The sequence below is a fragment of the Leptopilina heterotoma genome, unplaced genomic scaffold, assembly GCF_015476425.1.
Source record: "Leptopilina heterotoma isolate Lh14 unplaced genomic scaffold, ASM1547642v1 Lhet_278, whole genome shotgun sequence".
Classification (NCBI taxonomy): Eukaryota; Metazoa; Arthropoda; class Insecta; order Hymenoptera; family Figitidae; genus Leptopilina; species Leptopilina heterotoma.
Genome location: NW_025110986.1, coordinates 279,138 through 293,460, shown reverse-complemented (window position 1 = coordinate 293,460; position 14,323 = coordinate 279,138). Strand labels below are relative to the sequence as shown.

The 14,323-nt window shown below is 22.7% G+C and overlaps 1 protein-coding gene across 1 annotated transcript; it reads right to left on the bottom strand.

Annotated features, from left to right (window-relative positions):
* Positions 1 to 7,566: 7,566 nt before the first annotated feature.
* Positions 7,567 to 13,064, bottom strand: LOC122504087 (transforming growth factor beta regulator 1). The gene is made up of 5 exons (XM_043614984.1): positions 12,834 to 13,064; positions 12,320 to 12,542; positions 8,235 to 8,511; positions 7,935 to 8,154; positions 7,567 to 7,788 (listed from the first exon to the last, which is right to left on the bottom strand). Exons 1-5 carry the CDS (start codon positions 12,951 to 12,953, stop codon positions 7,615 to 7,617), a joined length of 1,014 nt encoding a protein of 337 aa, XP_043470919.1. The 5' UTR covers positions 12,954 to 13,064; the 3' UTR covers positions 7,567 to 7,614.
* Between the last annotated feature and the right edge of the window lie 1,259 nt (positions 13,065 to 14,323).

Below are 14,323 nucleotides of genomic sequence, written 5' to 3'. Positions count from 1 at the left end.
ATTTTATTAAAAATTCTGATAATTGGATTCTTTGCAAAAAAAAAAATTAAAATTGATTTCAATTAAAAATAATGAAAATCTTGCCAAGAATTTCAATAAATCTTTTTTAAATAATTAAAATATTTTCAGAAATTTTATTAAAATTGTGCTGAAAATAATTAAATTCTTTCCAGAAATTTGATTCAAATTATATTGAAACTAATAATTGAATTTTTACTCAGAATTTTATTAAAAATTCTAACAATTTAATTCGTTATATAAAAAAAAATTAAAATTTTATTAAAATAATCGAAATTTTGTCAAGAATTTTAATAAAAAATTTTTAAATAATTAAAATCTTTTCAAAAATTTTATTAAAATTGTTTCGAAAGTAATTGAATTTTTTTTTGAGGAATTTAATTAAAATTATATTGATAATTGAATTTCTGGGAAGAATTTTATTAAAATTTTTGAAAACAATAAATAATAATAATGAATTAGTTAATTAAGTTGATATTTTTAAATAAAAAATGTTGTACATTGTGTAATAATTATTATAAATGGAATACTACGCTCGTAACATTTGCTAGTTTTTTTTTATTTTGTTCATATAATGAAAATAATAATTAGTAAATTGATATTTTTAATACTATTTTATTTTTAATTATTATCTTATATACTTATTTAGAGCTGAATTATTTAAAAAGCATTAAATTAATTATTTAATAAAATAAAATTAGTAATGTAAAAATATTACCAAGTTATGAAATCTATATAATTTCGTTCTTTGTGATTAATGAATTTGAATTTGTTGAGTAGACTGAAATTCTTTGCGGGACGAAATACTTTTCATATTTGCATATAATATATATTCTAGGCATAGAGAGAAGACATGAATGCAACGTTGGTGCGGGTTGAGCCTTCATCTATAGAAGCTCGAATTCAACAGGACACTCTCGTCAATGTGCTCTAGAGCAAGAGATGCCCAGCTCATTAGCGCTTCTGCTTGTGCCAGCCCTCGTGTAAAGCTTGACAGACGATCAGTAACAAGAAGGAAAGTCTGATTCGTGTTTCCGTTCCATGGAAAATTCTCCTGTAATTATTTACTGAAAATAAAAAGAGAAAAAAACCGATAAAACTTTCAGATCATCATTTCTTTATAACAAATTAATTTTTTTTTCAAAATTTGTTCATTTTTTACTATAACAGACTTCGCAATCGATAAATAATTTTCAAAAAGTAGCTTTAAGACCGAGAAAAGTAGTAAAAAAGTAGCTATCGAAGAATCAAATTTGACGACTAAGAAACTCGTTTTAATTGATTTAGAAAAATAACAAAAATTTTATTCTGCATTTTATTAACCTGATTTTTCTCTAATTTTCATCAAAAATATTAATGTTTTTTTTTCTTAAAATTAAATTCTCATTATAGAAATTTCATTAACATTTCTTAAACTTCAATTCTATCGAAGAATTTTAATAAAATTTTTAAGAATAATTACAATTCAATTCTTATATAGAATTTTATTAAAATTTATGAAAATAATTGAATTTTAGCAAAGAATTACATTACATTTTTTTAAATAATTGAATTCTCATGAAGAATTTTTTTTAAAATTTGTTTAAATAATTGATTTTGTTTCGAAAAATTTAATGAAAATAAAATTGTATTTTAAATCATTGAATTTCTGTGAAATTTTTTTTTATTATTTATGAAAATAATTAAATTCTAACGCAAATTTTATTATTTATGAATTCCCGTAAAAAATTTTATTGAAATTCATTTAAATAATTGATATTTTTCAAAAAAATGTAATGAATATTGTATTTTAAATATGTAATTAAATTATTGTAAAAATTTTATTATTTATGAAGATAATTAAATTCTATTGAGAAATTTCATTAAAATAGTAGATATTGAAAATAATTGAATTTCGAAAAAGTTTTTTAAAAATAATTTAATCGTTTCTAAGAATTTTATTAAAATTTTTGAAAATAATTAAATCTCTGCTAATGAGATTTATTATTTATGAAAGTAATATTGAATCCGTGAGAAAAATTTTATATAAAAAAAAATTTAATTTTCTTTTTTATTTTTTAATAATTTAATTTAATTTTAATTTGATAATTTTAATTTTTAATTTAATTTAATTATGTATATTAAAATTTTTTAAATAATTGAATTTCTCCAGAAAATTTATGCAAATTCTATTTTAAAAAGTTGAATTTTAATTATTTATGAAAATAATTGAATGTTTTGCGTAGAATTTTATCAATTTTTTTTAAATAATTGAATTCTTTTGGAAAATTTTATTAAAATAGTAGACTTTGAAAAATGTTTGAAAATAATTAAATTTTTTCTAGGAATGTTATTAAAATTCTTTTAAATAATTGATTTTTTTCGAAAAAATTTATGAAAATTGTATTTTGAATGATTGAATTCCTATCAAAATTTTTTTATTTATGAAAATAATTAAATTTCTGCGAAGAATTTGAAAAAATTATATTCAAAATAATTAAATTTATAAAGTATTTTATTATTTATAAAAATAATTAAATTACAGCAAAAAATTTTAATATTTATGAGAATAATTGAATTTTTATAATTTTTTTCGATGATTTTAATTAAAATTTTATAGAAGGTTATTTATAATTTTTACATAAAATTTTATTAAAATTTTTGAATATAATTGAATTTCTGCGAAGAATTGCATTACAATTTTTGGAAATAATCGAATTTTTGTTAAGAATTTTATTCAAATTCTATTAATAATTGATTTTTTTCGAAAAAATGTAATAAAAATTGTATTTTAAATAATTAAATTGCCGTAAAAATTTCATTATTTATGAAAATAATTAAATTCTATTTAAAAATCATATTAAAATAGTTTTATGAAAGTATATTGAAATAGAAAATTATTGAATTTCAAAATTTTGAAAATAATTGAATCGTTTCTAAGAGTTTTATTAAAATTTTTGGGAATAATTTGTTTATTTCAACTGTTAGCGAATTTAAAGTTGTGCAAATTCTCAAAAAAAAGAAAAAGAAAAAAGCAGCTTTCATGTCACAAATCTAAAAAAGTATCCAAATAGTAGCAAATCGTAAAAAAATGTAGTAAATAGTAGGTTTTAGCAGGTGAGTGTGAAGCCTGCTATAATATTTTTCGTAAAGTAAAATAAATATTTATATATTATATCAAAAAATGTTTTATTATAATGATAATTCTAATTATAAATTGATAAAAAAAATATTTATTGCAGTCAATACTTTTTGGTTGTAAACGAATAAAAATTGATTAGGGTAAGTGTGTCAATTGTGGCGGGTGCTCCAATTATGGCGACTTTGTAAAAAATAGAATTATTTACTATTTTAGAATAATATAGTTATTTGAAAATGATAGAAAAAGTTATTTTCGACCTTACTCGATATAATTGTACGAAAAAAAAACACATTTGAACTATTATTGGTTTAATTATTTAAGTACAAAAATTGTGCCCCGCCATAATTGGCACATTTTCATTGAATGTGCGTGCTCCAGTTATGGCGCGCAACACAACCTCTAAATACACGTTATTTTCCCCGCCGTAATTGGCGCGCCGAAATTGACTCAACCGCGCCATAATTGACGTTTTTAATCCTAATTCTTATTGCTTTAATTTTGTTTAAATAATTAATTTTTATAAAGTTTTTATAAAAGTTTTATTATCTATATGACACGGGCTTTTAGTTTAATAAGGCATAAATTTACTTCTTTCATTATAATTTTTGAATTTTCTATTTCAAAGACGGCTAAACCAGAACCGCGCCATAATTGGCACACTTACCCTATATTAAAAATATTTCCGTAGGGTAAGTGTGCCAATTATGGCGCGGTTCTGGTTTAGCCGTCTTTGAAATAGAAAATTCAAAAATTATAATGAAAGAAGTAAATTTATGTCTTATTAAACTAAAAGCCCGTGTCATATAGATAATAAAACTTTTATAAAAACTTTATAAAAATTAATTATTTAAACAAAATTAAAGCAATAAGAATTAGGATTAAAAACGTCAATTATGGCGCGGTTGAGTCAATTTCGGCGCGCCAATTACGGCGGGGAAAATAACGTGTATTTAGAGGTTGTGTTGCGCGCCATAACTGGAGCACGCACATTCAATGAAAATGTGCCAATTATGGCGGGGCACAATTTTTGTACTTAAATAATTAAACCAATAATAGTTCAAATGTGTTTTTTTTTTCGTACAATTATATCGAGTAAGGTCGAAAATAACTTTTTCTATCATTTTCAAATAACTATATTATTCTAAAATAGTAAATAATTCTATTTTTTACAAAGTCGCCATAATTGGAGCACCCGCCACAATTGACACACTTACCCTATTGAAAAACGAAAAAAAATTCACATTGTTTTTCCATAAAACGGAAACCCTTTACAAATGTTTTAATAAATATGGGGTTCCCAAACCACCCCAGTTGTCCGCAGCGTATAAAAAATCATATTTCCGTTCTAGGGTTAATTATAACATGAAAATTAATAATAAAATATTATATAATTATGAAAAAAATATTCTTTCATGTATAGTTAGAAGTTTCAAATTTAGCAATTGACAAAATATAGACAAAATGTAATGTAAACATAACCTCAATTTTGTACGACTTTAACGACTTTAACATAAAGATTTACTTATAGATAAATACCTACTATTATTTGCCTGCGTTAATTAAACATTTTCTATTCTAGCCAGCTGTATAAAATAAATAAGAGAGTGTAAGACAGTAAATAAGAAAACACGGAGTCAACAATTTGTTTGTTTTGTTTCCTTTGTTTGCGACTTTGCAAAAATGAGAAAATGAGAAAACTGAAGACAGTTCACAGTTGTGTAGTTGTAGTTATGTAGACGCAACTTGAATTCTACTTTGAATAGTACCATTTTTCACCACTGCTATTTAAAAGCTACTCTGATTGGTACAAATAGGACAAATTACCGACTTTCGATAGTTACCGGCAATTTTCAACAGAGGGCGATTGTAGTAAACGACTTTCATGAAGTAGTTACTTACCCAACCCTGCCTTTCATTAACCCCTCCAAGTTACCACTGTCACAAGTACTCTATGAAAGCAGTCATTTTATTTCTTTATTCTGATTTATTTGTGTAATGTCATTTTCAACGGGAGTGTTCATATAGTATTCGAGTGTAATAAACTTTTCGGAATTTCTATATGTATATCTTTTGTTAAAATGGTCGAAGACATTGCAGAAAAAAGTTAAAATTCAACAAGTAAAATGTTGTCATGGTTATTATTCAGAAGTACACAATGTTTTTAGGGCATAACCGGCATAACGCATAGTTATTTTGCAAACGAACTAAAATATTGATTTATTATTCATCATAAGAAAATTTTGACTACTTTTCTACTTATATTCGAGCTATCCTGCTTCTCCTGCTATTATTAAAACCGGTAAGTTTATCTTTTTGTAAATTGTTATTATATTATTATTATTATTATTATTATTATTATATAATAATAATAATAATAATAATCTGTCCTCACCTGAAGTTAGTGTTGTTTTACTCCAATTTTTTGTTTATTTATAGTTCGAATTGTTATATCTCAAAAGTTTGACAGTTAATTTGCAAAAAATAATAAAATAAGTGCAGTAAGAAAATTTAACCCAAAAATTACAAAAACTCAATAAAGAGGTAAAATTCCAATTTTTAAAAATAATTAATTATTCTATAAATTATTTATTTTTGTAGGTATTTAAATAATTGAATTCTGTTAAGAATTGATTTAAAAAAGAATTTTAGTTAAAACTTTAGAAAATAATTAAAAGTGTTAAAGTAGGATTCTTTAGAAATAATTAAATTTCAATCTTTGAAATACTAATTGCTGCAAAAGTCAAATAATATTTAAATATAAAAAATTATTAATTTGTTATAGCTTTCTTAAAAATTAAGTTTTCAATAATATTATATATTCAAAAATTCTAAACAAATAATTAAATTTTGGAAAACTTTCAGTTCAAATTTCCATAAAAAATTTTTCCAATGGTTTTTCATTAAAAGTATTTCGAAATTTTAAGCAAATAAAGAACATTAAGTTTTTAAATATTTATTTTCATCTTTAAAAATTATCTGTAAATATAATTATTGTTTTTTTTTAAAAAACATTTTATGAATTTACAAAAATTATTCTATTTAAATAATTCAATTCTCGTCGTTGAATTTTGATAGGAATTGATTTTAAAAAATAATTGAATATTTAAAGCGTTATAATGGAGATTTTAGAAATTAATTAAATTTTAAAAGATTTTTAAAATAAATTCTTTGAAAATTTAAGGTAAGCAAAAGTATAAAAATATTTAAATTTAAGTTTTAAAAAATTATTAACTTCATTATTTTTCTTTCAAAATTCTTAAAGTTTTTGAATAATTTTATTCAAAAATTCTAAAAAAGTAATTGAATTTTAGAAAAATTAAAAGTGTCATGTTTTAGAAATAACTAAATTTCATGAGTTTTTTCATTAAAATTATTTGAAATTTTAATTCCTGTGAAAAAATAAATAAGAATAAATTTTTGATTAACAAAAAGTATTGAAATTATGAATAAGAAATTCCGAAAAATTGTTTCTTGAAAAAAAAAATAATTAAAATCTTTTAAAAATAAATGTATTTCCGAAAATAATTTTTAAAAATTGAAACAATTGATAATTTTGGCAAAATTTCATTGAAATAAAAATTTAATATTTTTATGAATTTTATTTGTTTACTTTTAAAAATTATTTTGAAATATAATACTCGAGTACCACTGGAAAATTGAATTATTTAATAAAAAATATCTTACATTCAAGTTCATGTTAAAAATATCTTTGCGATTTCTATACGAGTTATTCAAATAATTAAATTTAAAGAAAAACTGTTAAGTAACAATGGCAACAATTTACAATTTATTTTTCTGTAAGTTTTTTTTTTTACTTTTTATTTAACATTACTGAATAATGATGTTTTTTAACATTTACATTATTGAAAAAGTTTTGAGAGTAATTTTTTTTTTATTTAAAAAATATCGATTTACCTTGAGCAAATATTTTGTACTCATTTGCAGTCACTAATCGTTTCTAAATCGCTGATATTTATAGGAGAATGTTCATTCTATATAAATGGAGAATTCAGTTTCTTATTATAAATGCTTCATTTTTCTCTCTAAGCGGATTTTGAATTTGATGATTTCTTAAATATAATTATTTTCTTATGGTATAAGTGAAATTAATATCACGCTAAACTGCATAGCAAGAAATATTTGATGAGAATGTAATCCTTAAAGTTAAACTTTAAGACAAGTAAATATTTTAGTGTCTTAAAAGATGTTTTTTGCCTGATTGATATGCGAAGATCTGTCTTTGGAAAACGAAATATTTTTTAGCGCAGTATAAATATTTCATCTTAATCTAAAATAAAGTTCTTACTTTTGAAAACTGTTGCTTTTTGTGAACTTTTATACTATAATTCAGTCTATTACTGAATAAATGAATTAAATAATATAAAATTTCTCATTCTTTCTTTTTCAAAAATATCAGAGGAAAGAAGTATGATAAAAAATTTATTTACGATTCAACATACAAAATAGTGACTAGATCAGGCGATAAGTTTTTGTAATGATAATAAATCTTGTTCATTGGGCTCTTCCTTGATTCTATAGCCACTAGTGAGAGCAAAATGTCTATGTAGAGCTGCGAATCCAAGACTTGGATCTGTTTCCTCTTCCATCATCGAATTTGATCCCATTTCATTGGTTTGATTTTTGCTCACCTGTAATTTTGTGAAAAACTTTATTTCTCTTCATATTCTTTTATTTCACTTAGTAAAAAGTAAAAATTTATATTTTCCTTTTAAACTTCGTTTATATAGAGAAAAGAATTATATTTTTATGAAAAAAGAAATAAAATTAAAAATACCTCGAAACGTTGTGATTTGTACATGGCGAGTTTTCGCGTTCCCGGCGAGCTCTGAATGAGATTTTGAATTGTCGGATGTGAAATTCCAAAGAAATCAGCGCCTTTCGGTGGAATTGCGCACAATGCGGAAGAAATTGCTGATAATAATAAAGAATGACATTCGTCTGGACTTGAGCCAACTAACGGTTGATCGAGATCATTGTCAGCAACTATTTCAAATCTAGGGGAAAAAAGAAGAACAATTTTCTTTAATAATTCACATAGAAATTGATGTATTTTTCTTGAAAGAAATATCTTTACCTTGGTTTTGGACCACCGTCTAAAATTTTACAAGTATATAAACTCTTGATTCGTGCATCTCTCAAACTGGCATAAGCTCGAGTGCTGCAATAACCAACTGGATAAATAAGATCTTCCGTATGATAAGTTAATCGATCGGAAATAACTTCGCCTAAAGAGTATACGGTGAGATCTCCCAAACTTATTGGAAATATAGGTCGTCCATGGACGTCCAATGGAATTATTTGAACGACCTTTCTTGTTGCTTTACTAGTGCGTTTCGGTTTTGGTTTCGATTCTAAAAGAACGAATGATATCCAAATATTACTAAAAAGCTTTTTTCTTAAAGTATCTGTTTATTCAATTTCTTACTTTAAGTTTGATAAAAATTAAATATAAATTAAAATTCACTATCTATTGTTTGCTTTTTTGTTTCCTTATTTTTTTTTAATAATTTTTCTTTTTAAATATTTTCAATTTTAAATAAATTAGATAAAATTATATACATTATATATAAATATAAATAATAAAATCCTCCATGGAAATTCAAATAATTTCGTAAATAACAACTATCCTCGCAGGAATTCAATTATTTTAATAAATAAAATTCTTTTCAAGAAATCAATTATTTTAAATACAGTTTTAACAAACTGTATTTTCAAGAATTCAACAATTTTCATAAATATTAAAATTCTTCACAGGGATTTCGTTATTTTTAATGTTATTTTTTTTAAATTCCTTATAAGAATTTAACTATTTACATAAATATTAGAATTCTTTGCAAAAATTCAATTATTTTCAATAAAAATTTAGTAAAATTCTTTGAAAGATTAAAATTATTTTCAAAAATAAAAAAAATTTTATATTTTCAGGAATTTTATTTTTTTTACTTTTAAACAATTAAATAGTCTTAATGCTACTTTTTTAAAAAATTAATTAACGAGTGCGAATTCTGGTTTCAACTAGCATTCATAGACTTGAAAAACAAACCTATTTTTGGTAAATAAATTAAAATTTTCGCTTGACATAATTTTTATTTAATTCTTTTTATTAGAAGAAATATTTAAAGAGTTCGAATTAATTTTTCATACAAATACCTATATTTATTTATTATTAAAATTTAAATTAATTTAATATAAATAATAGATAATCAGATGTATTATAATATCTTTATTTATCTTTTAAAGAAATAAAATAAAAATATTTAAAAAAAAAATAAAAATGATTATTAGTGTAAAGACGAAAACAACTGTATAAACAGCTTTATTACAAAAGTATAATAGACATTAAATTATTAACGGCAATAATATAAGTATATAAAATATAACAATTGACGTTTCAGTAACCAAAACCTCGTGTTTTCAAATTTTTTTATATTTTAATTATTTATTTAGATACGTCATGTTTTTTAAATTTAAAGAATTAGCAATTTTCATATAGAAAAAAATAAAATATAAATGTATTTTATTCTTTTAAAATAAAAACTTAATTTACATTTTTTTAAACTGCATACATTTATCTTGACAACTATTATCACTAGTAAATATTAATTATCGAAAAAAGAAACAACAATTCATTTTTTTTATAATTTCTTTTAATTTTTAAAAATCTTTGATATTAATAATTGTTGTATTCCGGTAATCTGTTCGCAGTTTGAAGTTAGTTCTTATTTGCTTTTTTGTTTCCTAACTTTTTAATAATATTTCTTTTTAAATATTTACATATTTTCAATTTAAAAATTAATGTATTGAAAATTATCGAATTGTTGCAAAGAATTTTATCAAACAATTTGATAATAATAGAATTCCTTCGATGAATTTTATTATTTAGGGAAAATAATTGAATTCTAATTCTCGCAAAGAATTTTCTTAAAATTTTCGAAAATTCTTTTTGAAGAATTTCTTTGAATTTTATTTTAAATAATGGAGTTTCTTTAATAATTTTAATTGAAAATTTTGAAATTAATTTAATTTTATGAACAATTTCTTTCAAGTTTTTAAAATAATAATCGTGTTTCTTAATTATTGAAACTAAAAATTTAATTATTGAATTTTATTAAAATTTTTAGAAAATAATTAAATTATTCTCAGAATTTTATTACAATTTTCTAAAACAATTTAGTCATACAAGGAATTTTATTAAAATTTAGAAAATAATTTAATTCATTCAACACTGACAAAGAAAATTGGACAGAATGTGCTTTTTACTCAGGCAATTTTTGCCTTAGGCAAAAATTGCCTGAGTAAAACGCACATTCTGGATATTATTTTTTTCAGCCAAGGAATTATTTAAAACATAAAAAATAAATTAATTCTTTCGAAGAATTATTACAGGTTTTGATAATAATTGAATTATTTCAAAAAATTTCTTTAATTTATAGAATATAATTGATTTTGTTACCTAATAATTGTAACAATTTTACTATTAAAATTTTATTAAAATTATTGATAGAAAATTAAACTCTTTTAAACAATTTTATTAGAGTTTTTGTAAATAATTAAATTCTTTTGAAGAATTTCTGTAAATTTCTTTGAAAATAATGTAGTTTTTTGAATAATTTTAATTGAACATTTTAAAAATAATTGATTTAACAAAGAATGTTTTTTTAACTTATTAAAATAATCGTGTCTGTCAATAATTATAATTAAATATTTGATTATTGAAGTTTATTAAAATTGTATTGAAAATAATTGAATTGTATTCTTGTCAAAAATTTTATTATTTTAAAAAGTAAAACAAAAATCCTGGGAAGAATTTTATTAAGATGTTTGAAAAATAATTTAATTCTTTCTTTTATTAAATTTTTATTGAAAATAATTATTGGGTCACTCCACTGACTTTCGTCTGGGGGTTGTTGCGGCTATATTTTGAAAAAATCTGGTTTCAAAATATGTAAAACTAGAAGACTTCCTGATTCCATTAACCACAATATTATTCCGAAAATTTTATTTTTTAAATTTTATTATTAATCAAAAGTTGGCCTCTCAGAGTGTTATTTTGTAACCTTAAATTTTGCACTTTTTTAAAATCGTTTTTATTCAATAATTATTTTATGTCATATAACAGAACTTACCAAAAGCATAAATTATTTGATGGTGAATCAGGAATCGAAGCAATTACTATGAAAATATATTATTTTTAATTAATAAAGCGAAATCGAAAATTTTTTTCACAAAAAAATTTTTCGATTTTCTGAAGACTATAACTTTTTTCTCAGCAATGCTCCTAAAATTTCAATTTTCTCCGTGTAGCTTGAAAGTAATATAATTTACTCAATACTAAAATTTGACGTATGTGTTTTGCTTCGTTTTTGAAAAATTAATTTTTTAATTTTTTTTCTTAAAAAGGTTAATTTCATACAATTCTCATCGAATTTCAACGTGTAAATAGAGTGATGTGAAATTGGTCGGTTAACTTCAAGTCCTAAAATTAACTTTTTTAAGGGAATAATTTAAAAAATTAATTTTTCAAAAAGGAAGCAAAACACATACGTCAAATTTAAGTATTGAGTAAATTATATTACTTTCAAGCTACACGGAGAAAATTGAAATTTTAGGAGCATTGCTGAGAAAAAAGTTATAGTCTTCAGAAAATCGAAAAATTTTTTTGTGAAAAAAATTTTCGATTTCGCTGTATTAATTAAAAATAATATAAGTAATTGCTTCGATTCCTGATTCACCATCAAATGATTTATGCTTTTGGTAAGTTCTGTTATATGACATAAAATAATTATTGAATAAAAACGATTTTAAAAAAGTGCAAAATTTAAGGTTACAAAATAACACTCTGAGAGGCCAACTTTTGATTAATAATAAAATTTAAAAAAATAAAATTTTCGGAATAATATTGTGGTTAATGGAATCAGGAAGTCTTCTAGTTTTACATATTTTGAAACCAGATTTTTTCAAAATATAGCCGCAACAACCCCCAGACGAAAGTCAATGGAATGACCCTATTATATTCCTGCGAATAATTTTGTTATTTATGAATATAATTGAGTTTCTGTGAATGATTTTATTATTTAAAAATAATAATTAAAATCTTGAGGAGAGAATTTTATATATATATTGAAAAAGCAAAAAAAAAGATTAATTTTGATATTTTACCTGAGACATCAGTTGAATTTCTTTTTTTAGAATTCTTTTTTGGAGTTACACCGTCAATATTCACAGCCGATGAATTAAAATTACTTTGTTTCGATAAAACTGAATTCGCATCAACTTCACCCTGTTGTTGACACAATTTTCTTAACAAAAATAATCTTTCATCTTTGACAAGTATTAGATTTTCCTGCATTTGCGCGACTTGATCGCATAACGCTGCATTTTCCTTAAAACAAAATTTAAGAAAAATAATTTTATTTTTACTTTTTTCTCTATTCGAATATCAAAATTAATTTACATTAGCTTTCTATAGGTATTTAGAAATATTAATTTTATATTAACTTTTATACTAAATTTTTCAAATTTCGAATGTTTCAAAAAAACGTTGATTACCTACTTACTAAATAAAAAACAAAGAAGAGAACAAAATTCGACTGGAAATTATTTTCGGTTAATAATTACAAAAATAAAACTAAAAAAAACTAAAAATTGTAAATTTAATTTGAAGATTACTTACAAAAACTGTGTCTTTTACAATTCTTTTTAATCTTTTGTACTTCTTCTTGTATTTCAAGTTTTGTTGTAATTCTGCATTTTTATGATAATCGTTGTAATAAGTTTCATATGCATTTGACATATTTACAATATATTGTTAAATTGTTTAAATAAATTATATATTGATATTATGATCCTATATTTTTGACGTTTTCAATTGTTTTTTAAGGTTATGAATGTATGTTTTCTCTGACCAGGGCTGGGCAGGGATGAGTGCGTATAATACATGATGTATAAAGGCCAACGCAGAATAGATCTGTAACCGGAACCGCAATCGTAACCGTAAGAATGAGTTAAAGAAGGATAGGTATATTGTTTATCCTTCTCTAACTCATTCTTACGCTTAGGCTGCGGTTACACCTCTGCAGGCAGCCTGCCTGCCTGCAGGTTGTCATGGTAACGTACAAGAGTAAGAGAGTCAGTGACTTCAAACTTCTCCCTTACTCTCGTTGCTTCTGCCTGCGCAGGCAGGCAGCCTGCAGTATACATGTATAATACTACGTTTATTACGTCCTAGGTTTTCTACATTATGTATATTACATGTGATGACGTAATTCGGTAACTGAAAGATAGTATTTTGAAATTTCTTAAGGTGCTTCTATACCTCCGGTGGATTGGTCAAGCAATCGGCTCGATGAATTTTCACGGTCGGAAAATGTACTTTCATGGCGGGTATTTTTGAATAAGTAAATGTTGAAAAGGTTTTTACTTGAAAATTTATTTAAAAAAATGATTTTATCATAGAAATTCTTTTGAAATTTATGTTAAAAAACATGTTTTATTTTAAAAGTTATCAAATTTTAATTCAAAATGTTTTAATTTTCCAAAGAAGTGTAAAAAGCCTAATGTTTTTGAAATGCTAGTACAGACGGTACAGACTGTTTGTTATGAATGTACATAACCTAGCGTTGTGTTGTCGTGCTTGTGATATTATATTCTAAATTTAATGATTTTATTATTATTATATTAAATAATAATGAACAGACAACACAACGCTAGGTTATGTACATTCATAACAAACAGTCTGTACCGTCTGTACTAGCATTTCAAAAACATTAGGCTTTTTACACTTCTTTGGAAAATTAAAACATTTTGAATTAAAATTTGATAACTTTTAAAATAAAACATTTTTTTTAACATAAATTTCAAAAGAATTTCTATGATAAAATCATTTTTTTAAATAAATTTTCAAGTAAAAACCTTTTCAACATGTACTTATTCAAAAATACCCGCCATGAAAGTACATTTTCCGACCGTGAAAATTCATCGAGCCGATTGCTTGACCAATCCACCGGAGGTATAAAAGCACCTTTAGTTTTTAAATTAACAAAATTTTTATCTTTTTTTTAATAGTAAAACAAAATGTTTATTAATTAAAATTTTACATATTTAATTTCTTTTATTTGTGCAAAACTTTTTTTATCAAATAAAAATTTGTTTTAAATTTAAATA

Bases quoted from the DNA above. Each gene is read 5' to 3' on its own strand.
- LOC122504087 (XM_043614984.1), bottom strand. From the start codon at position 12,953: ATGTCAAATGCATATGAAACTTATTACAACGATTATCATAAAAATGCA. The intron at 12,543-12,833 runs GTAAGTAATCTT...TTTTGTTTTAAG, and splicing joins TTGTAAAAGACACAGTTTTT to GAAAATGCAGCGTTATGCGA. The intron at 8,155-8,234 runs GTAAAGATATTT...TTTTTCCCCTAG, and splicing joins GACGGTGGTCCAAAACCAAG to ATTTGAAATAGTTGCTGACA.